The 25929-nt window shown below is 37.5% G+C and overlaps 1 protein-coding gene across 4 annotated transcripts in view; it reads right to left on the bottom strand.

Annotated features, from left to right (window-relative positions):
• Positions 1–25929, bottom strand: part of RSRC1 (arginine and serine rich coiled-coil 1) — a 457004-nt gene that overhangs the window by 176872 nt on the left and 254203 nt on the right. For all 4 annotated transcript variants that reach the window (XM_081234542.1, XM_081234541.1, XM_081234540.1 and 1 more), the window contains one exon: positions 4535–4586. In XM_081234542.1, the coding sequence (XP_081090668.1) occupies positions 4535–4586 (52 nt within the window). The remainder of the gene's footprint in view (positions 1–4534; positions 4587–25929) is intronic.

Raw genomic sequence — 25929 nt, 5'->3', positions numbered from 1 at the left:
TATAATGTATTATCATGTATATATTATATTATGTATATATTATGTATATATTAATAAATATTATATTATGTATACATTATATACATAATACAAATATATTATGTGGAATGTATTATGTGGAATATTATTCAGCCATAAAAAGGAATAAAATACTGACACAGGCTACAACATGGCTATACCTCCAAAACATGCTAAATGAAAGAGGCTAGACACACAAGGTCACACACTGTATGATTCCATTTATATGAAATATGCAGAATAGATAAATCCATAGAGATAGAGGGCAGGTTGATGGTTGTAGCTGCCAGGAGCTGAGGGTAAGGTGAAGGGAAAGAAATTGCCTAATAGGTAATAGGTTTTACTTTGGAAATGTTTTTAAACTAGATAGAGGTGGTGGTTATATAGCTTTGTGGATGTATTTAATGCCACTTTAAACAGTTATGTTTTATTTTGTCTTATGTGAATTTCACCTCAATGAATCACTTTTAAAAAGTAAAGAACTACAGTAAACTAGAAAATACACACATCTGCCATATTCCATTAAAAAAAAAGTTTTGGCTAAACAATAAACATCAAACTACTGAAGGTCACAGAATGAGTGAGCAGTGGAAGCAGGCTTAGAACCCTTCCACTATTCACCACCCTCTCTCTGGAGAAGAGACAGAATTGAAGCAAAAGACCAACTAGGAGGTAATGGATTAACCTTTGGGTGGATTGTTTGGTGTCCAGACAAAGGAGTTGGCAGCGGGAAGGATAACAGAGGGATAACTATAAAAAATATTTCAAAATAAGTCATTAATTCTAGGTGAATGACTGCCTAGAAAGAAGTCAAAGATAAACATTTCAAGGTTTTGAATCTTAACGAATGTGAGAATGGTAAAAGTATTTTTTAAATGAAAAGAAGGAAGTCATGGACAAGAGGATTTTTAATTGGATTTACTCAATATCATAAAGTAAATCATTACCTGAAGTTATATTGATAACTTAAAGATTCAATCTTACAAATTTATATAGTTTTACAAGCTTGAGTCCTCCTGCATTTGGAAAAAAACAAAACATCTTAGATGTAACCTTAACTTCACATCACCTTCAAATTAAAAGTTAAACAAGAGACATGAAACTTCATTTCAATTGCATTTTGGCAATGAACATGAAAAAAGATTCTATCTAAATCTGAAGATTTAGCATTGCAAAATATAAAAATGTTAACAGTTTAGTATATACCAAATATGATCATAACAAATACAATAAAATCTCTGACTTCAAATTCAAGGTACATGGTTACATTTTGCTTAATGTATTTTACTCATACATATGTCTTTCAAAATCATACCACTAGTAATTATTGCCAAAGTTATTAAATATATTTTAATTCCAAACCAAGGCCATTATTAACATTCACTAATAAATCAATAACAATGCAATGGTAATATATAAAACTTTCTTCTGGGACCCGCAATTAGAGTAAAAGACTAAGTCTCTCAGCAAGATTTCTACATATGAACCCTATCTACCAGATTATGGTAACTATAAGGCTGAAAGAAATCCTGGCTCAAGAATCTAGCATACAGCCTTAAGTTCTTCCCTATACCCAATTTTAAGGCCCCAAAGCTGAGGGTGTTTTCCCTGAGAACTCAAGTAAACTCCAATGAGACAGAATGGGAACTACCAGGCCTTCCTATCCAGCCACCTCAATCTTAGGACAAGGCTAGACTTTATCCATGAGCCTTACCAGACTGAGCTCAAGTTCTTATTCCCCCCTACTTTATTTTGCTTGTTTGTTTATTTTTAATAATACAATGAATACATTGATTCATCACTGAAACAGAGATCCAGAACCTTGACAATAAGTTCTATATTTGCTTAGCACTCCCCTATATCCATCTATCTGCTTCTCCTCTCCAAGGCCACAGGTTCTCATTAATAACAGTAATATATGTTTTTCAAAGGGGTGTAATATGTTATTTCATGTTATAAAGCAATATAGTCATGGAAATGGCATCAAAAAGCAAAATCTGGTTAAAATGGTTTCTTAACCAGTGACAATGGTTACAACAAAATCCTTTTGTAAAACAATTTAGCAAGAATGTATAAAAAGCCACTCTACATATTAACACCCTCTAATCTCATAAACTCATTTCTATAGTAATCAATTCCAAGAAAGTAAGCTAAATTATGAAAAACACTATTTGTAACAGGATGTACATAACAGTATTATGGATAAGAGGGAAAAGCTAGAGACAATGTAAATGTTCAATAAGAAGAAAATGATTAAATAAATAATCCTACATCTAGCTAAGGTCTGTCCTTTGCTTATGGGGGGCAATGTTAAGTTTTTTAATTTGAAAACTGTCATAATATTTTGAATGTTTGTCAAATTCACAGAACCTCCCTATTTATCCTTAATAGAATTTAGAATGTTAAATTAAAACATGAGGAGTGACAGCTGGGACCAATATAAGCAAGTTATACACTGAGGTCTGCACTGTCAGATCTGTTTTATAATATGCTTTTTGTGACCACCTAGAGGGGTGGGATAGGGAGGGTGGGAGGGAGACACAAGAGGGAGGAGATATGGGGATATATGTATATGTATAGCTGATTCACTTTGTTATAAAGCATAAACTAACACATCATTGTAAAGCAGTTATACTCCATAAAGATGTTAAAAAAATTTTTTTAAAGGTAAAGAAAACTGTATAAAACTATGAAATACAATTCTTTATAGTTGCATTAACAGAAACAAATATTTTCTGGACTAAGCACCATAAATATTTTCCTTTAAAGCAAGAGTTTGTCAGTACTCAGGTAATGAACCTGGAAATATTTCTTCTAAGCAAAATGCCACTAAAGAATGAATATATATTATATAAATAACAGAGAATCGTATTAACTAGCTTTATCCTATAGTATATTTATTGGAGAGTCAAAATTTGAAAAACCTAATAGTAAGCAAAATTTTAGTATATCACGTTTTCTATGTAAAAATAAAATGAGTAAGATCAATACATAAAGATAAATGACTTTTAAAGTAATATGAAGTGGTATAGAGATTCACAGTCAAAATATTAATTTTTATACGGTTACTTCAATTAGTGCCTTATGAAGCTAGTATATCATTTATACTGGTGTTCCCAATCTTTAGACTGTAGACACGTTGGGTAGGAATAAAAGGAGCTAATGTAATAAATCCTTGAATTAATATGCATACATGTATTTTTGAAATGAATATTAAAAATATAACTACTATCATTTGGTAGTCTGAGATTACTCTTTTTTTTTTTTTTTGTGGTACGCGGGCCTCTCACTGCTGTGGCCTCTCCCGCTGCAGAGCACAGGCTCCGGACGCGCAGGCCCAGCGGCCATGGCTCACGGGCCCAGCCGCTCTGCGGCATGTGGGATCTTCCCGGACTGGGGCATGAACCCGTGTCCCCTGCATCGTCAGGCGGACTCTCAACCACTGCGCCACCAGGGAAGCCCTGAGACTACTTTTGACGTCAAAATAGAATTCTCATTTTCCAGTTGGAAATTATGAACTCTTTACAGATGCTTAAAAAGTAAATAATTTTAAGAAACATGTAGTCCTTTGGTAATATTATTCTAACCCTACCTCATGCTTGATCTTGCTAACTTATTATTTGAATGTAACATATATTTTCATTTATTTATTTATTTATTTATTTTTGTGGTACGTGGGCCTCTCACTGTTGTGGCCTCTCCCATTGCGGTGCACAGGCTCTGGAGGTGCAGGCTCAGCGGCCATGGCTCACGGGCCTAACCGCTCCTCAGCATGTGGGATCTTCCCAGACCGGGGCACAAACCCGTGTTCCCTGCATCGGCAGGCGGACTCTTAACCACTGTGCCACCAGGGAAGCCCAACATATATTTTTAAAAACCACATTAAGATTCAGAGTAAAATATCGGTCCTTGGAAAAGATAACATGGATCTCTTATATTTTTTAAAAAGTAAAGTATTTAATGTGTACATGAATCTGGGTATTATAATCTAAAATCAAAGAAAGAATTATTGTACAATTGAGATATTAAAACATACAGATTTTTAAGATTAGATGGTATCCAGACGAATAGTCCAATGAGTTAGTCTAATGTAACTGGAAGAATTATTAAACATTTATCTCATTTCCTTTAGAGCAAAACCTTGATCTAAAAATCACACCTTATATAAATATTAAATCAAAATGATCACAGCCTCAAATATAAAACGTAAAAGTATAAAATTCTTCTTAAACATGCCACTAAAAGCACAGTCCGTAAAAGACAAAAATCAATAAACTGGACTTCATCAAAATTAAAACTAAAATCAAAGCCAGTTTTATAAATAAGAAGGTAAAGAATGACCTTTTAACATCATACTATAGCAATAAATATTTGAGGTAAAATATGGCCATACAAAGATCTCACAAATTTGTGAGGCTATATGAAAATAGGTGTTTTGCTCTTTGACCCATTTGTAAGCATGCTAGGATTTATTTCACATATTTTCATTTAAATAAAGTTAATTATTAATACTTACCAGCAGCTTCAAGAACCAGTTGTAGTCTTGCTTTGGCCTGTTCAGCTGGTGGCTAAAAATCAACCATAAAAGACACTTACAAGGCAGTTTTAACAGAGCTTTAAATTAATGCATTATTATGTGAGTATCAGAAAATTTAGAGAACTTTGTCATAATCAGTATTAATATCCACCCACATCTTAACAAAATTCCATCACAGCAGCTCTACCAATCTACTCTCTCACCCTAGTAATCAAATCACACTTTTCATTATTATGATTCAAGAATGAAGTTCTTCCTTTTTCTTTTTCTTTTTTTACTGCAATAGCTTTTATTTGTTATCCAACATGTACCAGTCAGCAACAGCCTAAATACATGTAATTTAATAAGGAGGCAAACCCCACACATTTAACAACATACTCTCAAGTTGTGTTGTTTCTTTGCATATGGAAACATGCAAAATGACCTATTATAATTTAAATAGCAACTTAAAGTCCAATACCTCAGGCAAATTATATCCTAAAACCAAATATTTTCTGCTTTCCTTACGGTATTTGAAAGGAGCAACTGTGATAAAGATAGGACACAATGTGAGTTACTGCTTTCAATTCCTACTAACTGTCCTAAAATTATTCTCTCAATGAACTTTGACTCAATACAGTTGATAATGTTGAAACTACTTTCCTACCAGTGACCTTATTCTGAGATTTTTGGATAATATGTTGATGGTATCCAAACTATAAGATGGATTGTATCAAGGTTAATGTCTTTATGAAAGACTTGTTAAAAACTGTTTTTAATACTTAAGACTTTACATTTCTTAAGATGTCAGTAAGTGACTAAATAATCTCATGTTTATATACGATACCATCATTTGAGAATTAACATTTTACAAGATATATTTGAATGTTTTGCTATTTGTGAAAAAACAGCCTGAATGAAAAGAATTATATAATTGGATATGGAAAGAAGATGTTGTGCTCAGAAAAGTGTAAGAATTTGAATGGCGCTTCTGAAGAAACTGTAAGAAACAGGATAGGAGAGTGGTAGATGAGACAGGAAAGAAGACAGGGCTAGCCTTTTATATCATAGAAGAGGGATTAACAAACTATGACCTAAACCTGGTTTTGTAAATAAGTTTTATTGGAACATAGCCATGCCCATTGGTTTATATATTGTCCATGGTTGCTTTTGTGCTCAACTCAACAACAGCAGAGTCAACTATTTGCGGCAGGGCTCTTATGGCCAGCAAAGTCTAAAATATTTACTATGTAGATCTTTAAGGAAAAGACGTTGACCCCTGACATATAAGACGGAGAGACCTGGAAGAATTTGAAATAGTGGGGTGACGAAATGAGATCTGCACTCTGACACATCATTCATATACTTGAGGATGAACTGCAAAGATGTGACAGAAGGCAAGGAGCTCAGTTAGGGAGCAATTAAAGAACTCCAGATGAGAGATGATGAGGGCCTGGGGAGGAGCAGTAGCAGTAAGGCTGGACAGGAAGAACTAGATTTGAGAAACATTTAATTGGTAACATGAAAGGACTGATTGGATATGAGAGAAGCAGGAGTTGACAAACAAAAAGGATATTTTATGTCATATGTTTGTAGAAAAAAATGTAAGTGTGCTTTATAAAGTTATCAATATTAAAAATGTGACATCAAACTAAAATATCATAGCAAAATATCAACAGAAGACTGTGACATCTACTGAATATGATCTCTCTAACAGTTATAAAGGAAACCGTCAAGCAATTAACACGAACATTTATAATGATGAAAGGCGAATGACATTTGACATCAGTATCAGGGAGCATAGTGAGTGTGCAGAACTGTGGAGCACATGGCCCAGCTAAAGAAAGCAGCTGGTACTCAGCACCAACTCACTGTTGTCATGCAGAAATGCAAATCAAGGGTAATAAAACTTCTTCATTTTTTTCCTGAGACTTTAAGTCACCATAAAGACAAATATTGTGTGGAATAAACAGTACTTCTCAGAGCCACATTCAATCCCAAAACAGACAGTCTGTGATCTCTGCCATCTACTTAACAAACACCGTAGAAACATGATATTGATACTTTGTGCAACATAGCATAACTAGAATGGCAAGAAGGAAATAATGTTCTGACCAGCACATCTCAAGCACAGAATTATGAAGTATACATTTCAGAGTATCCTAGTGAGCAGCGATGTTTGATAGAAAAATGTGAGAAACTTTATTGGTTAAGATATTTCATGGGAAAGTTATAGGTTCATAAGGAAAGATTATTTTTACCAAATAAGAAATATTTAAAACAAATATACAAAGTGATGAGTACCCATATTCAGTAAATATTAACAATATTGTTAAAGTCTCTTAACCCACAAAACCCCATCCATAGCAGCTCCCTCTCTCCCCCAGTTAAAATCTATGTCTTAAAAATATGGTGATTACCGTCCCTAAAGAGTCTTAATGGTTGATGATTACGATAAAAACACCTGTTAAGACATATTTATATTTTATTAATTCCTCTAACAATCTATAATACAGGATTCATATTTCAAAGATAAAGAAAACCAAGGAATAAGAGTAGTTTACTAACTTGCCTTTACTAGTAAATGATAGGCTGAAATTAAGACCTTCTGACTCCAAATCTCAGGATTCTTCTAACTACATCACTAGGATATTCATGAATTCAAAGCAATTAATTTCACAGATATAAAAGCATACAGATAGATTTTTGATTCTGTTAAAAAAAAATCTATCCAAGGGCTTCCCTGGTGGCGCAGTGGTTGAGAGTCCACCTGCCGATGCAGGGGACATGGGTTCGTGCCCCTATCCGGGAAGATCCCACATGCCGTGGACTGGCTGGGCCCGTGAACCATGGCTGCTGAGCCTGCCCATCCGAAACCTGTGCTCCGCAATGGGAGAGGCCACAACAGTTAGAGGTCCACATACCGCAAAAAAAAAAAAAAAAAAAAAAAAAAATCTATCCAAGATAGTACGTTTGCCTATACAAACATAACTTCCTAAATTATTGGTGAAATACAGGGATCAATTCCAACTATGGGGACAAACACATTGTTAGATTTGCCAGACTTTTAAAAGTAATTTGTCTTTTATAGGTATTTTTGCTCTTAAAAATATTTGATTCATTTCACAAGCATTTTTCTTGGATAGGGTATTCAGATACACATGTTCTCTCACTTTTTTCCCAACTGCTAATATCTTTCTTTCGCCACAACTGGTGAATAATTTGAATGGATATGGGATTCTCAGTTGCAGTCTTTTTCTCTCAGTCACTTGCCCTTCAAATTCTTTCCAAGTGCTCCTCCACAGTGTTTCAGGCTTGAGTTTGTCCCAGAGAGGGAAAGCATCACAACAGGTGTCTTGGCTGAAACCCTCCAGGTCCCACCTGCCTATTTGCATCAGTAGCTGCTTGACTCAGAAAAAGTAGATAAGCTGGAGCTGGAAATGGAGAGGAGGCAGCCTGATTTATGGTGCCATCATTCTGATTGCCAGTTATAGTTACTTTTTAAGAAAAGATTAAGAAGAAAGCAGAAACAGAATATACAGTTAAAAGAACATTTTTCTACTAATCCATTTTTAGTTAGGTATCATCATATTAAGCTGACTTAGATTGAAAAAACCTTTGGGGCTTGACTGCCAAAATTTCTAATGCTTTAGCTATTTTAGAATGTATTAGACTCCAGGTATTGGTATGAATTCCATCTAAAATTGGTAAATGGTACTAATATTATTCAGAGCCAGAAAAAAAAAACTTCATGAAATAAATAACAAGCTAGCATCAAATACAAATGCATGGAATACAGCAATTTCTCAAAATAAGAACTGATAAATGAGGACATATTTAAGAACACAATGTCACAATTATATTGTATGAGGCAAACTTATGGAGAAAAAATTGTATTCTGTTAAAAAATAATATTCCTACAGGAAAAAACCTGTAAAAAATACAAACACATGGAGGCTAAACAATACAATACTAAATAACCAAGAGATCACTGAAGAAATCAAAGAGGAAATCAACAAATACCTAGAAAAGAATGACAATGAAAACTCGACAACACAAAACCTACGAGATGCAGCAAAAGCAGTTCTAAGAGGGAAGTTTATAGCAATACAATCCTACCTCAAGAAACAAAAAACATCTCCACAAAACACCTAACCTTACATCTAAAGCAATTAGAGAAAGAAGAACAAAAAACCCCTAAAGTTAGCAGAAGGAAAGAAATCATAAAGATCAGATAAGAAATAAATGAAAAAGAAATGAAGGAAACAAGAACAAATATCAATAAAACTAAAAGCTGGTTCTTTGAGAAGATAAACAAAATTGATACACCATTAGCCAGACTCATCAAGAAAAAAAGGGAGATGACTCAAAACAACACAGTTAGAAATGAAAAAGGAGAAGTAATGACTGACAGTGCAGAAATACAAAGGATCATGAGAGATTACTACAAGCAACTATATGCCAGTAAAATGTACAACCTGGAAGAAATGGACACATTCTTAGAAAAGCACAACCTTCTGAGACTGAACCAGGAAGAAACAGAAAATATAAACAGACCAATCCCAAGCACTGAAATTGAGACTGTGATTAAAAATCTTCCAACAAACAAAAACCCAGGACCAGATGGCTGCACAGGTGAATTCTATTAAACATTTAGAGAAGAGCTAACACCTATCCTTCTCAAACTCTTCCAAAATATAGCAGAAGGAGGAACACTCCCAAACTCATTCTACGAGGCCACCATCACCCTGATACCAAAACCAGAGAAAGATGTTACAAAAAAAGAAAACTATAGGCCTATATCACTGATGAACACAGATGCAAAAATCTCAACAAAATAATAGCAAACAGAATCCAACAGCACATTAACAGTATTTACACGATGATCAAGTGGGGTTTATCCCAGGAATGCAAGGATTCTTCAATATATGCAGATCAATCAATGTGATACAGCATACTAACAAACTGAAGGATAAAAACCATGTGATCACCTCAACAGATGCAGAAAAAGCTTTCAACGAAATTCAACATCCATTTATGATAAAAAATCCTCCAGAAAGTAGGCATAGAGGGAACTTACCTCAACATAATATAGGGCATGTATGACAAAGCTAGAGCCAACACCGTTCTCAAGGGTGAACAACTGAAACCATTTCCATTAAGGTCAGGAACAAGACAAGGTCGCCCACTCTCACCACTATTATTCAACATAGTTTTGGAAGTTGCAGTCACAGCAATGAGACGAAAAAGAAATAAAAGGAATCCAAATCGGAAAAGAAGAAGTAAAGCTGTCACTGTTTGCAGATGACATGATACTATATATAGAGAATCCGAAAGACGCTACCAGAAAACTACTAGAGCTAATCAATGAATTTGGTAAAGTAGCCAGATACAAAATTAATGCACAGAAATCTCTTGAACTCCTATATACCAATGATGAAAAATCTGAAAGAGGAATTAAGGAAACATTCCCATTTACCATTGCCACAAAAAGAATAAATAGAATACCTAGGAATAAACCTACCAAAGGAGAAAAAAGACCTGTATGCAGAAAACTATAAGACACTGATGAAAGAAATTAAAGATGATACAAATAGATGGAGAGATATACCATGTTCTTGGATTGGAAGAAACAACATTGTGAAAATGACTATACTACCCAAAGCAATCTACGGATTCAATGCAATCCCTATCAAACTACCAATGGCATTTTTCACAGAACTAGAACAAAAAATTTTACAATTTGTATGGAAACACAAAAGACCCCTAATAGCCAAAGCAATCTTGAGAACAAAAAACAGAGCTGGAGGAATCAGGCTCCCTGACTTCAGACTATACTACAAAGCTACAGTAATCAAGGCAGTATGGTACTGGCACAAAAACAGAAATAGAGATCAATGGAACAGGATAGAAAGCCCAGAGATAAACCCACGCACATATGGTCACCTTATGCTTGATAAAGCAGTCAAGAATATACAATCACGAAAAGACATACTCTTCAATAAATTGTGCTGGGAAAACTGGACAGCTACATGTAAAAAAATGAAATTAGAACACTCCCTACACCATACACAAAAATAAACTCAAAATGGATTAAAGACCTAAATGTGGATGGCGGAAGAGTAAGACGCAGAGATCACCTTCCTCCCCACGGATACACCAGAAATTCATCTACACGTGGAACAACTCCTACAGAACACCTACTGAATGGTGGCAGAAGACCTCAGACCCCCCAAAAGGCAAGAAACTCCCCACGTACCTGGGTAGGGCAAAAGAAAAAATAAACAGAGGCAAAAGGATAGGGACGGGGCCTGCACCAGTGGGAGGGAGCCGTGAAGGAGGAAAGGTTTCCACAGACTAGGAAGCCCCTTCGCGGGCAGAGACTGTGGGTGGCGGAGGGGGAGAGCTTTGGAGTAGCAGAGGAGAGCACAGAAACAGGGGTGCAGAAGGCAAATCGGAGAGATTCCCGCACTGAGGATCAGTGCCGACCGGCACTCACCAGCCCCAGAGGCTTGTCTGCTCGGCCGCCAGGGCAGGTGGGGCTGGGAGCTGTGGCTCGGGCTTCGGTCCAGCACAGGGAGAGGACTGGGGTTGGCGGCAGTGTGAACACAACCTGAAGGGGTTAGCAGCATGGCTAGCCGGGAGGGAGTCCGGGAAAAAGTCTGGACCCGCCCGAAGAGGCAAGAGACTTTTTCTTCCCTCTTTGTTTCCTGGTGCGCAAGGAGAGGGGATTAAGAACGCTGCTTAAAGGAGCTCCAGAGACAGCTGCGAGCCTCGGCTAAAAGCGCGGACTCCAGAGATGGGCGTGGAACGCTGGGGCTGCTGCTGCCGCCGCCAAGAGTCCTGTGTGCGAGCGCAGGTCACTGTCCACGCCCCCTTTCCGGGGAGCCTGTGCAGCCCGCCACTGCCGGGGTCCCAGGATCCAGGGACAGCTTCCCCGGGAGAGCGCACGGTGCGCCTCCGGCTGCTGCAACGTCACGACAGCCTCTGCCGCCGCAGGCTCACCCCGCACACCGTACCCCTCCCTCCTCCAGGCCTGAGTAAACCAGAGTCCCCGAAGGGGCTGCTCCTTTAACCCCGTCCTGTCTGAGCAAAGAACAGATGCCCTCCAGCGATCTACACACAGAGGCGGGGCCAAATCCAAAGCTGAGACCCGGGATCTGTGAGAATAAAGAAGAGAAAGGGAAATCTCTCCCAGCAGTCTCAGAAGCATCAGATTAAAGCTCCACAATCAACTTGATGTACCCTGCATTTGTGGAATACATGAATAGACAACGAATCATCCCAAATTGAGGAGGTGAACTTTGAGAACAAGATTTATGATTTTTTCCCCTTTTCCTCTTTTTGTGAGTGTGTATGTGTATGCTTCTGTGAGAGACTTTGTCTGTACAGCTTTGCTTCCACCATTTGTCCTAGGGTTCTATCTGTCCGTTTTTTTTTAATTTTTTTTTCTTAATAATTATTTTTTATTTTAATAACTTTACTTTATCTTTATTTTATTTTACTTTATCTTCTTTCTTTCCTTCTTTTTTTCCTTCCTTCCCTGCTTTAGACAACGAATCATCCCAAATTGAGGAGGTGCACTTTGAGAGCAAGATTTATGATTTTTTTCCCCTTTCCCTCTTTTTGTGAATGTGTATGTGTATGTTTCTGTGTGAGATTTTGTCTGTATAGCTTTGCTTCCACCATTTGTCCCAGGGTTCTATCCGTCCGTTGCTTTTTTTAATTTTTTTTTAATAATTATTTTTTATTTTAATAACTTTATTATATTTTATCATACTATACTCTAATTTACTTTATCTCCTCTCTTCTTTCCTACCTTCCCTCCCTCCTTCCTCCCTACCTCCTTTCTTTTTTTCCTTTCTTTCTTTTCTTTCTCTTTCTTTCTTTCTTCCTTCCTTCCTCCCTTCCTTTCTCTTTCTTTCTTTCTTCTTCTCCCCTCCCACTCCCCTTCCCCTTCTTCTTCTTTTCTTCTTCTTCTAATTTTTTTCTACTTTTTCTCTCTTTTATTCTGAGGCGTGTGGATGAAAGGCTCTTGATGCTGCAGCCAGGAGTCAGTGCTGTGCCTCTGACGTAGGAGAGCCACCTTCAGGACACTGGTCCACAAGAGACCTCCCAGCTCCACATAATATCAAATGGAGAAAATCTCCCAGAGATCTCCATCTCAACACCAGCACGCAGCTTCACTCAACGACCAGCAAGCTACAGTGCTGGACACCCTATGCCAAACAACTAGCAAGACAGGAACACAACCCCACCCAATAGCAGAGAGGCTGCCTAAAAACCATAATAAGGCCACAGACAGACCACAACACACCACCAGACGTGGACCTGCCACCCAGAAAGACAAGATCCAGCTTCATCCACCAGAACACAGGCACTAGTCCCCTCCACCAGGAAGCCTACACAACCCACTGAACCAACATTAGCCACTGGGGACAGACACCAAAAACAACGGGAACTACGAACCTGCAGCCTGCAAAAAGGAGACCCCAAACACAGTAACATAAGCAAAATGAGAAGACAGAAAAACACACCGCAGGAGAAGAAACAAGATAAAAACCCACCAGACCTAACAAATGAAGAGGAAATAGGCAGTCTACCTGAAAAAGAATTCAGAATAATGACAGTAAAGATGATCCAAAATCTTGGAAATAGAAGAGACAAAATGCAAGAAACAGTTAACAAGGACCTAGAAGAACTAAAGATGAATCAAGCAATGATGAGCAACACAATAAATGAAATTAAAAATACTCTAGATGGGATCAATAGCAGAATAACTGAGGCAGAAGAACGGATAAGTGACCTGGAAGATAAAATAGTGGAAATAACTGCTGCAGAGCAGAATAAAGAAAAAAGAATGAAAAGAACTGAGGACAGTCCCAGAGACCTCTGGGACAACACTAAATGCACCAACATTCGAATTATAGGGGTTCCAGAAGAAGAAGAGAAAAAGAAAGGGACTGAGAAAATATTTGAAGAGATTATAGTTGAAAACTTTCCTAATATGGGAAAGGAAATAATTAATCAAGTCCAGGAGGCCCTGAGAGTCCCATACAGGATAAATCCAAGGAGAAATACGACAAGACACATATTAATCAAACTGTCAAAAATTAAACACAAAGAAAACATATTAAAAGCAGCAAGGCAAAAACAAGAAATAACACACAAGGGAATCCCCATAAGATTAACAGCTGATCTTTCAGCAGAAACTCTACAAGCCGGAAGGGACTGGCAGGACGTATTTAAAGTGATGAAGGAGAAAAACCTGCAACCAAGATTACTCTATCCAGCATGGATCTCACTCAGATTTGATGGAGAAATTAAAACGTTTACAGACAAGCAAAAGCTGAGAGAGTTCAGCACCAGCAAACCAGCTTTACAACAAATGCTAAAGGAACTTCTGTAGGCAAGAAACACAACAGAAGGAAAAGACCTACAATAACAAACCCAAAACAATTAAGGAAATGGGAATAGGAACATACATATCGATAATTACCTTAAATGTAAATGGACTAAATACTCCCACCAAAAGACACAGATGGGCTGAATGGATACAAAAACAAGACCCATATATATGCTGTCTACAAGAGACCCACTTCAGACCTAGAGACACATACAGATTGAAAGTAAGGGGATGGAAAAAGATATTCCATGCAAATGGAAACCAAAAGAAAGCTGGAGTAGCAATTCTCATATCAGACAAAATAGACTTTAAAATAAAGACTACTAGAAGAGACAAAGAAGGACACTACATAATGATCAAGGGATTGATCCAAGAAGAAAATATAACAATTGTAAATATTTATGCACCCAACATAGGAGCACCTCAATACATAAGGCAAATACTAACAGCCATAAAAGGAGAAATCGACAGTAACACAATCATAGTAGGGGACTTTAACACCCCACTTTCACCAATGGACAGATCATCCAAAATGAAAATAAATAAGGAAACACAAGCTTTAAATGATACATTAAACAAGATGGACTTAATGGATATTTATAGGACATTCCATCCAAAACCAACAGAATACACATTTTTCTCAAGTGCTCATGGAACATTCTCCAGGATAGATCATATCTTGGGTCACAAATCAAGCCTTGGTAAATTTAAGAAAATTGAAATTGTATCAAGTATCTTTTCTGACCACAATGCTATGAGACTAGATATCAATTACAGGAAAAGAGCTGTAAAAAATACCAACACATGGAGGCTAAATAATACACTACTTAATAACAAAGTGATCACTGAAGAAATCAAAGAGGAAATTAAAAAATACCTAGAAACAAATGACAATGGAGACACGACGACCCCAAACCTATGGGATGCAGCAAAAGCAGTTCTAAGAGGGAAATTTGTAGCAATACAATCCCACCTTAAGAAACAGGAACCATCTCGAATAAACAACCTAACCTTGCACCTAAAGCAATTAGAGAAAGAAGAACAAAAACATCCCAAAGTTAGCAGAAGGAAAGAAATCATAAAGGTCAGATCAGAAATAAATGAAAAAGAAATGAAGGAAACGATAGCAAAGATCAATAAAACTAAAAGCTGGTTCTTTGAGAAGATAAACAAAATTGATAAACCATTAGCCAGACTCATCAAGAAAAAAAGGGAGAAGACTCAAATCAATAGAATTAGAAATGAAAAAGGAGAAGTAACAACTGACACTGCAGAAATACAAAAGATCATGAGAGATTACTACAAGCAACTCTATGCCAATAAAATGGACAACATGGAAGAAATGGACAAATTCTTAGAAATGCACAACCTGCCAAGACTGAATCAGGAAGAAATAGAAAATATGAACAGACCAATCACAAGCACTGAAATTGAAACTGTGATAAAAAATCTTCCAACAAACAAAAGCCCAGGAGCAGAAGGCTTCACAGGTGAATTCTATCAAGCATTTAGAGAAGAGCTAACACCTATCCTTCTCAATCTCTTCCAAAATATAGCAGAGGGAGGAACACTCCCAAACTCATTCTACGAGGCCACCATCACCTTGATACCAAAACCAGACAAGGATGTCACAAAGAAAGAAAACTACAGGCCAATATCACTGATGAACATAGATGCAAAAATCCTCAACAAAATACTAGCAAACAGAATCCAACAGCACATTAAAAGGATCATACACCATGATCAAGTGGGGTTTATTCCAGGAATGCAAGGATTCTTCAATATACGCAAATCAAATAACGTGATACACCATATTAACAAATTGAAGGAGAAAAACCATATGATCATCTCAATAGATACAGAGAAAGCTTTCGACAAAATTCAACACCCATTTATGATAAAAACCCTGCAGAAAGTAGGCATAGAGGGAACTTTCCTCAACATAATAAAGGCCATATATGACAAACCCACAGCCAGCATCGTCCTCAATGGTGAAAAACTGAAACCATTTCCACTAAGATCAGGAACAAGACAAGGTTGCCCACTCTCACCACCCTTATTCAACATAGTTTTGGAAGTTTTAGCCACAGCAATCAGAGAAGAAAAGGAAATAAAAGGAATCCAAATCGGAAAAGAAGAAGTAAAGCTGTCACTGTTTGCAGGTGACATCATTTTATATATAGAGAATCCTAAACATGCTACCAGAAAACTACTAGAGCCAATCAATGAATTTGGTAAAGTTGAAGGATACAAAATTAATGCACAGAAATCTCTGGCATTCCTATATACTAATGATGAAAAATCTGAAAGTGAAATCAAGAAAACACTCCCATTTACCACTGCAACAAAAAGAATAAAATATCTAGGAATAAACCTACCTAAGGAGACAAAAGACCTGTATGCAGAAAATTATAAGACACTGATGAAAGAAATTAAAGATGATACAAATAGATGGAGAGATATACCATGTTACTGGATTGGAAGAATCAATATTGTGAAAATGACTCTACTACCCAAAGCAATGTACAGATTCAATGCAATCCCTATCAAACTACCGCTGGCATTTTTTCACAGAACTAGAACAAAAAATTTCATAATTTGTATGGAAACACCAAAGACCCAGAATAGCCAAAGCAATCTTGAGAACGAAAAACGGAGCTGGAGGAATCAGGCTCCCTGACTTCAGACTATACTACAAAGCTACATTCATTAAGACAGTATGGTGCTGGCACAAAACCAGAAAGATAGATCAATGGAACAGGATAGAAAGCCCAGAGATAAACCCACGCACATATGGTCACCTTATCTTTGATAAAGGAGGCAGGAATGTACAGTGGAGAAAGGACAGCCTCTTCAATAAGTGGTGCTGGGAAAACTGGACAGATACATGTAAAAGTATGAGATTAGATCACTCCCTCACACCATACACAAAAATAAGCTCAAAATGGACTAAAAACCTAAATTTAAGGCCAGAAACTATCAAACTCTTAGGGGAAAACATAGGCAGAATACTGTATGACATAAATCACAGCAAGATCCTTTTTGACCCACCTCCTAGAGAAATGGAAATAAAAAGAAAAATAAACAGATGGGACCTCATGAAACTTAAAAGCTTTTGCACAGCAAAGGAAACCATAAACAAGACCAAAAGACAACCCTCAGAATGGGAGAAAATATTTGCAAATGAAGCAACTGACAAAGGATTAATCTCCAAAATTTATAAGCAGCTCACGCAGCTCAATAGCAAAAAAACAAAGAACCCAATCCAAAAATGGGCAGAAGACCTGTACACACATTTCTCCAAAGAAGATATACAGACTGCCAACAAACACATGAAAGAATGCTCAACATCTTTAATCATTAGAGAAATGCAAATCAAAACTACAATGAGATATAATCTCAGAAAAGTCAGAATGGCCATCATCAAAAAATCTAGAAACAATAAATGCTGGAGAGGGTGTGGAGAAAAGGGAATACTCTTGCACTGCTGGTGGGAATGTGAATTGGTACAGCCACTATGGAGAACAGTATGGAGGTTCCTTAAAAAACTACAAGTAGAACTACCATATGACCCAGCAATCCCACTACTGGGCATATACCCTGAGAAAACCATAATTCAAAACGTCATGTACCAAAATGTTCACTGCAGCTCTATTTACAATAGCCCAGAGATGGAAACAACCTAAGTGTCCATCATCGGATGAATGGATAAAGAAGATGTGGCACATATATACAATGGAATATTATTCAGCCGTAAAAAGAAATGACATTGAGCTATTTGTAATGAGGTGGATAGACTTAGAGTGTGTCATACAGAGTGAAGTAAGTCAGAAAGAGAAAGACAAATACCATATGCTAACACATATATAGGGAATTTAAGAAAAAAACAAATGTCATGAAGAACCTAGGGGTAAAACAGGAATACAGACACAGACCTACTTGAGAATGGACTTGAGGATATGGGGAGGGGGAAGGGTAAGCTGTGACAAAGCGAAAGAGAGGCGTGGACATATATACACTACCAAACGTAAGGTAGCTAGATAGTGGGAAGCAGCCGCAGAGCACAGGGAGATCAGCTCGGTGCTTTGTGACCGCCTGGAGGGGTGGGATAGGGAGGGTAGGAGGGAGGGAGATGCAAGAGGGAAGGGATATGGGAACAGATGTAAATGTATAACTGATTCACTTTGTTATAAAGCAGAAACTAATACACCATTGTGAAGCAATTATACTCCAATAAATTTGTAAAAAAAAAAAAAAAGACCTAAATGTAAGGCCAGACACTATAAAACTCTTAGAGGAAAACATAGGCAGAACACTCTATGACATACATCATAGCAACATCCTTTTTGACCCACCTCCTAGAGAAACGGAAATAAAAACAAAAATGAACAAATGGGACCTAATGAAACTTAAAATCTTTTGCACAGCAAAGGCAACCATAAACAAGACGAAAAGACAACTATCAGAATGGGAGAAAATAGTTGCAAATGAAGCAACTGACAAAGGACTAATCTCCAAAATTACAAGCAGCTCAGTATCAAAAAACCAAACAACCCAATCCAAAAATGGGCAGAAGACCTAAATAGACATTTCTCCACAGAAGATACACAGACAGCCAAAAAACACATGAAAGAATGCTCATCACTATTTATCAGAGAAATGCAAATCAAAACTACAATGAGGTATCACCTCACACCAGTTAGACTGGGCATCATCAGAAAATCTACAAGCAACAAATGCTGGAGAGGGTGTGGAGAAAAGGCAATCCTCTTGCACTGTTGGTGAGAATGTAAATTTATACAGCCACTGTGAAGAACAGTATGAAGGTTCCTTTAAAAACTACAAATAGAACTACCATATGACCCAGCAATCCCACTACTGGGCATATACCCTGAGAAAACCATAATTCAAAAAGAGACCTGTACCAAAATGTTCATTGCAGCTCTATTCACAATAGCCCGGAGATGGAAACAACCTAAGTGTCCATCATCGGATGAATGGATAAAGAAGATGTGGCACATATATACGGTGGAATATTACTCAGCCATAAAAAGAAACGAAATTGAGCTTTTTGTAGTGAGGACCTAGAGTCTGTCATACAGAGTTAAGTAAGTCAGAAAGAGAAAAACAAATAACATATGTTAACACATATATATGGAATCTTAAAAAAAAAAAGGTTCTGAAGAACCTAGGGGCAGGATAGAAATAAAGACGCAAATGAGGAGAATGCACTTGAGGACATGGGGAGGGGGAACGGTAAGCTGGGACGAAGTGAGAGAGTGTCATGGACTAATATATACTACCAAATGTAAAATAGCTAGTGGGAAGCAGCCACATAGCACAGGGAGATCAGCTCGGTGCTTTGTGACCACCTAGGGGGTAGGACAGGGAGGGTGGGAGGGAGATGCAAGAGGGAGGAGATATGGGGATATATGTATGTGTATAGCTGATTCACTTTGTTATAAAGCAGAAAGTAACACACCATTGTAAAGCAATTATACTCCAATACAGATGTTACAGAATAATAATAATAATATTCCTTAAATCAAAATGAGTAATGCATAATTAGAAAAACAAGTATTACCAAAACTGAATTATACAGAATATAAATGTTGTTCCCTTAAAAAATAAATATTAGCATTGACATTAATAGAACAACAGTAAGAATAGTATGAATTTTTACTGTAAGGTTTTATATCAGATAGGGCTTAAACTTTCTAAATTAATAGGGGTCCTTTTTTGGGGAAGAGGGGTTTGGTAGTCTTTCTATTGGCATGGATTCTACAGAACTGCCCTGCTCCCTCCCCTCCCCTTGGTAGCCAAGTATACCTACATAACTCCATTGGTAAGCCCTAGATTTAGAGAAGAAAGTGGTTTCTTAGGAAGAAACAAAAGCTCCTAAGATGAAACCAAAAGAAAGGTCAGTCTCTTGATGACTTGTGGAGGTGACCAACCTCAATGTCTAGACTTTTTCATTCAACTTTGGTTTTACTCTTATTTAATCTAATACCCTGAGTTCCTTACAAATAGACTGACTGCATGTGTAGATTCTCAGAATACTGCCAAAGCTAACATTCCAAACCAGCACAATCCTCTGAGCCATGACCATACAAAAAAAAAAAAAAAAAAAAAGAGAGAAGGAAAAAGAAGCCTATCCTTATAAAAACCAGTTTACACACTGAACTATTTAAACTATTTGCTCACTCTTCTCAATTCCATTCATATTTAGCTTCCTAACCACTGGCCACCCCTATGGAAATTCTGTAAGTTGATGAAGCTACAGCCAATCCAGCTGCCATCCACACTTTTGGCTTTGTTGATGACAGGGAAGTATAAAGTCTGAAAGAAAGACTGGCTGAGCAAAGAGAGAACTCAAGCTTAGAAACAACATTTCACAAAATCAAAATTAGGACTGCATTATATGGTTTTCAGCTATTACTCTCAATTTTATATTATCATATGCTCTTTGTATACAAAAAATATATACAGAGAGGATTCTGGAAGATGGCAGAGTAGGAAGCACCAGGAATCCATCTCTCCATCTAGACAATAATTACACTGGCAGAATCTGTCTGACATAACTCTTTTAGAACTCTGGATTGTTTTGAAGGCTTGCAAACTACCAGGGGAAGACGTGGAGGGTAAATTGCGGTTAATTTTGGTCAATTTCAGCTATTAGCACAGTAGCAACTACCCATCCCCCACCCCCAGCCATGTGACAAACAACAGTGCACCTGTTCCTAGAGCAGCTTGCACACAGCGCAAGTGTTGGCAAGAATGTGGAGAAATTGGAACCCTTATGTACTGTTGATGGGAATTAAAATGGTACAGGGTTGTGGAAAACAATAAGGCAGTTCCTCAAAAAATTAAAAAATAGAATTACCATATGATCTAACAATTCCACATCTGGGTACATACACCAAAGAATTGGAAGCAGGGTCTTGAAGAGGTATTTGTACACCCATGTTCATAGAAGCATTATTCATAAGAGCTGAAATGGGAACACCCCAGTGTCCACTGATGAATGAATGGATAAGCAAAATGTGGTATAAACATACACTGAAATATTACTCAGCCTTAAAAAGGAAAGAAATTCTATAATATGCAACAACATGGATGTGATCAGAAAAGATGTTTGATATGATTTCAATCTTCTTAAGTTTATTGAGACTTGTTTTGTGTCCCACCGTATGGTCAATCCTTGAGAAAGTTCCATGTGTACCTAAGAAGAACGTGTATTCTGCTGCTGCTGTATAAAATAAAAGTTGCTCAGGATATCCTGAGTCTCAAGCTCTGCCACAGAGGGTGAGGGTGGGAGAGGAGTCAGGGTTGCATGGGCACCTCTGCTGTGTCTGGTGTTGTCTGGTTTGCAGTTCGGGGGAGGGGGATGGTGTCCCAGGCCCTGCTGTCACTGCAGCCCAGTTACCTGTGGCCACAGCTGTCACTGTGGCCAGAAGGCCAAAGTCATGTGTGTTGCCTCCCTTGCTGCTGCTAAATGATATGGGCCTGTGGGCACAGCTGCTGAGGCTGGAGGGCCTTAATCGCAGGCACCTCCTCTGCTCTTTCCTCAGTTCTGTCTCCCCTAAGTGTCCTAGACCACCCATATGTAGATGTACAGAAATGCAGAATTCTCTGGCATTCTGGTATGTTGGGCAGAGTCAGCTTTGCTCAGCTGTGGATGTTTTACTGGTTGAATATTGAAGGGGAGAGACAAAGGTAATGTCTCACTCTGTGCCATGATGCTGACATGACTCCAATACAGTTTCAAATTTCAAAGATCTTAAAGCATAATGAGGAATAAAAATAATAATTTAAAGAAACTACTATTTACTAAATGTTTACATTATGCCAATCATGTGTGTTACTTCTACATTTTCTTAAAATTTTCAGAGAGCTTATCAAGGTATAATGAAACCACAATAAATTACACCATTTAAAGTGTACAGTTTTATAGGTTTTGACATACTCATACAGCCATGAAGACATCATTACTGTTAAGATAATGAGCATGTCCATTACTCCAAAATTTTCCACGTCCTTTTTTAATTCTTCCATGCCCCTCTGTGCCTCCATTCCACTTCCCAGTTCCCAGGCAACCACTGATCTGCTTTCTATCACTATACATTACTTTGCACTTCCACTATGTTATTTATATAGATGGAATCATATGATATGTACTCTTTTATGTCTAGCTTTTAAACTCAGCATAATAATTTTGAAATTCATCCATGCTGTTGTATATATCGATATGCATTCCTTTTTATTGCTGGGTAGTATTCCATTGTAAGTAAATACTACAACTTCTTTATTCCTTTACCTGTTGACAAACATTCAAACTATTTCTAGTTTCTTGGCTATTATAAAACATACTATAAACATTAAGGTAAAAGTCATTAAATATATGCTTTCAGATCTCTTGGTTATATATCTAGGATTGGAATGGTTGAATCATATGGTAAACATATGTTTAACTTTTTAAGAAAATACCAAACTATTTCCAAAGTGGTTTCATATTCCCATCAGCACCGTATAGGAGTTTCAGTTGCTCCACATCCTAGTCATGACTTAGTATACCTTATTGTGGTTTTAATCTATATTTCCCTAATGATTATTGGTGTTGAGCATCTTTTCATGTGCCTCTTTATTATCTATATATATATTTGATGGTAAAATAGATGGTCAAATCTTTTGCCAATTTTTTATTAAATTGCTTTATTATTGAGTTTTCAGAGTTCTTAATTATAATGAAAGTAATTTTTCATATATGAGGTCTGCAAATTATACACACACACACACACACACACACACACTCATACACAGGGAATTATATATTTATACTTATAAAGCCTCCCCACCCTACTGAGTGACTTTTTTCATTGTCTTAAGAGTTTCTTTTGAAGAGCAGAATTTCCTAATATTGATGAAGTCCAATTTATCAATTTTGTCTTTTATAAATCATGCTTTTGTGGCATTATATCTGAGAAATCTTTACCTAACCCCACTTCACAAAGATTTGTCCTATGTTTATACCTAGAAGTTTTACAGTTTGTTTACATTTAGTTCTATGAAATACATTTTGTTAAGTTTGTATATGGTGCAACATATACATTGAAAAACATTTTGTTTTTCTGTGGTTTTTATTTTTTTCTTTAAATGAGTCTATTTCTAGACTCTCTATGCTATTCCATTGATCAATTTGTCAATCTTGATACTAATACTACACTGTATTTATTTCTTTGAGTATAATTTTACATTAACTTGAAATCAGGTGGAATAACTTCTCCAAATTTTTTCTTCTCAAGTAGTTTTGGCTCTTCTAGCTCTTATGCATCCCCAGTTTCAAAATGAGCTTATCAATTTCTACAAAAAAAAAATACCTGCTAAGATTTTAGCATGGGATTGCATTGAATCTACATAGCCATTTGAGGAGAAGGGACATCTTAACAATGTTAAGTTTTAGCCCGGTATATATTTTTCTATCATTTTTACCTCTTGGCCTTTGTATCTGAAATGTTTTTTTTTTTAAATAGGCAGCACATAGTTGGATTTTGCTTTTATGTAATCTGAAAAAATTCTGCATTTAAAAAAAAAATTTTTTTTTAATCGGGCTTCTCATTGTGGGGGCTTCTCTTGTGGCAGAGCACAGGCTCTAGGCGTGCGGGCTCAGCAGTTGAGCCACTCAGTGGCTCATGGGCTTAATTGCTCTGCGGCATGCGGGATCCTCCCGGACCAGGGCTCAAACCCGTGTCCCCCGCATCGGCAGGCGGACTCTCAACCACCGCGCCACCAGGGAAGCCCTCTGCCTTTTAATTAGAATGTTTAGACCAATTTACACTTAATGTAAGTAATTAATCTACCACATTGCTATTTGTTTTCTATTTGTCCCATCTGATTTTTGCTCCTTTTTTCTTCTTTTTCTGCGTTTTCTTAGATTGACCATATTTATAACTCCATTTTATATTATTTGTTGGCTTATTAGCTATAATTCTTTTGTGTTATTTTGGTTGTTGCTAAGTTTGCAGTATACTTCTTTAACTTATCACCCTCTATCTTCATTGTATCACTTCCTATATACTATAGAAACCTTATAATAGTGTCCTCTCATTTCTCCCTTCCCAGCCTCTGTATTACTATTGTCATTGCTGTCACATATTGTTATAAACTCCACAATATATTGTGTTTATGTTTTAAACATCACCTTTTAAAGAGATATATTGACCCATGATGTTATTATCATTTCTAGTACTCTCTAATCTTTTATTATATCAACCCAGTTTTCCAGCTGGTATCATTTTCTCTTTTTTTTTCTTTTTTGGCTTAAAACAACAATCAGTTATTCTTTCTCATGGTTTCTTTGTGTCAGGAAGGTGGGAAGGGCTCAGCTGGGCAGGTGCACACAGCTGGGCAGGTGCACACAGCTGGGTGTTTGGCCAGCTGTCTCTTTGTCCTCGTGTGGTCTTGGTGGTCTCTTGGCATGGGCTTGTTTGGGCTTCCTTACAACATGGTGGCTTCTAGGCATTTGGGCTGTTCCATGACAGCTGATGGCTTCCAGAGGGAGTGTTCCAACAAGCTGTGGTGCTTTGTATGACTCCCTCTTAGCAGTCACAGTGTCACTTCTACTGCACTCCACTGGTTACCAAGAGTCCCAAGCCAAAGTCAAGGGAAGGAGAATTAGATTCCATGTCTTGATGGGGGAGTTGCAAGGTTCTCGAAGTGCATGTGGGGTGGGAGATATTGTTTTGGCTGTCTGTCACATGTGATGCTCCATATGTTTCCTTACTGCCCCCCTCCCAGTCCTTGCTGAGTCAGGGCACTCCAAGGGCTCCTTGTCATACTCTGACCATCTGGTATTCCAGCCAAAAGAAAATGTTAACCCAAGTCTTGCTGGGGCCTTCCCTGCCTCCCTGAGAGCACAAAGACCTGTGTCCCATTACTCAACCCACCACCCTTTCCAGGGGCCATTTCACCCTGCTGGACCCAGGGCCTTTCCTCCAGGTCCAGAGCAGCTCCCAGTCCCTGAGGACTCACTCTTTTTTTTTTTTTTTACTGATTGGAGTATAATTGCTTTATAATGTTTTGTTAGTTTCTGCTGTACAGTGAAGTGAATCAGCTATATGTATACCTATATCCCCTCCCATTTGGACCTCCCTCCCACCACTAGCCCCCATCCCACCCATCCAGGTCATCACAGAGCATGGAGCTGAGCTTCCTGTGCTTTACAGCATGTTCCCACTAGCTATCTATTTTACGCATGGTAGTGTATGTATGTCAATCTTAATCTCCCAATTTGTCCCACCTTCCCCTTCCCCACCTGTGTCCACATGTCCGTTCTCTACGTCTACGTCTCTATTCCTGCTCTGCAAATAGGTTCATCTGTACCATTTTTCTAGATTCCACATACATGCGTTAATATACGATATTTGTTTTTCTCTTTCCAACTTACTTCACTCTGTATGACAGACTCTAGGGCCATTCACGTCTCTACAAAAGACCCAATTTTGTTTCTTTTTATGGCTGAGTAATATTCCATTGTATATATGTACCACATCTTCTTTATTCATTCATCTGTCCTTGGACATTTAGGTTGTTTCCATGTCCTGGCTATTGTAAACAGTGCTGCAATGAACACTGGGGTATGTGTGCCCTTTTGAGTTATGGTTTTCTCAGGGTATGCGCCCAGTAGTGGGATTGCTGGGTCATATGGTAGCTCTACTTTTAGTTTTTTAAGGAACCTCCATACTGTTCTCCACAGTGGCTATATAAATTTACATTCCCACCAACAGTGCAAGAGGGTTCCCTTTTCTCCACACCCTCTCCAGCATTTATTGTTTCTAGATTTTTTGATAATGGCCATTCTGACCAGTGTGAGATGATACATCATTGTAGTTTTGATTTGCATTTCTCTAATAATTAGTGATGTTGAACATCCTTTCATGTGCCCCTTGGCCATCTGTATGTTCTTCTTGGAGAGATGTCTATTTAGGTCTTC

The sequence above is a fragment of the Mesoplodon bidens genome (genome assembly GCF_964165515.1).
Source record: "Mesoplodon bidens genome assembly, chromosome: 5".
Classification (NCBI taxonomy): domain Eukaryota; kingdom Metazoa; phylum Chordata; class Mammalia; order Artiodactyla; family Ziphiidae; genus Mesoplodon; species Mesoplodon bidens.
Note: the sequence above shows the minus strand (reverse complement) of the source record. Positions and strands in the feature narration are given on the sequence as shown.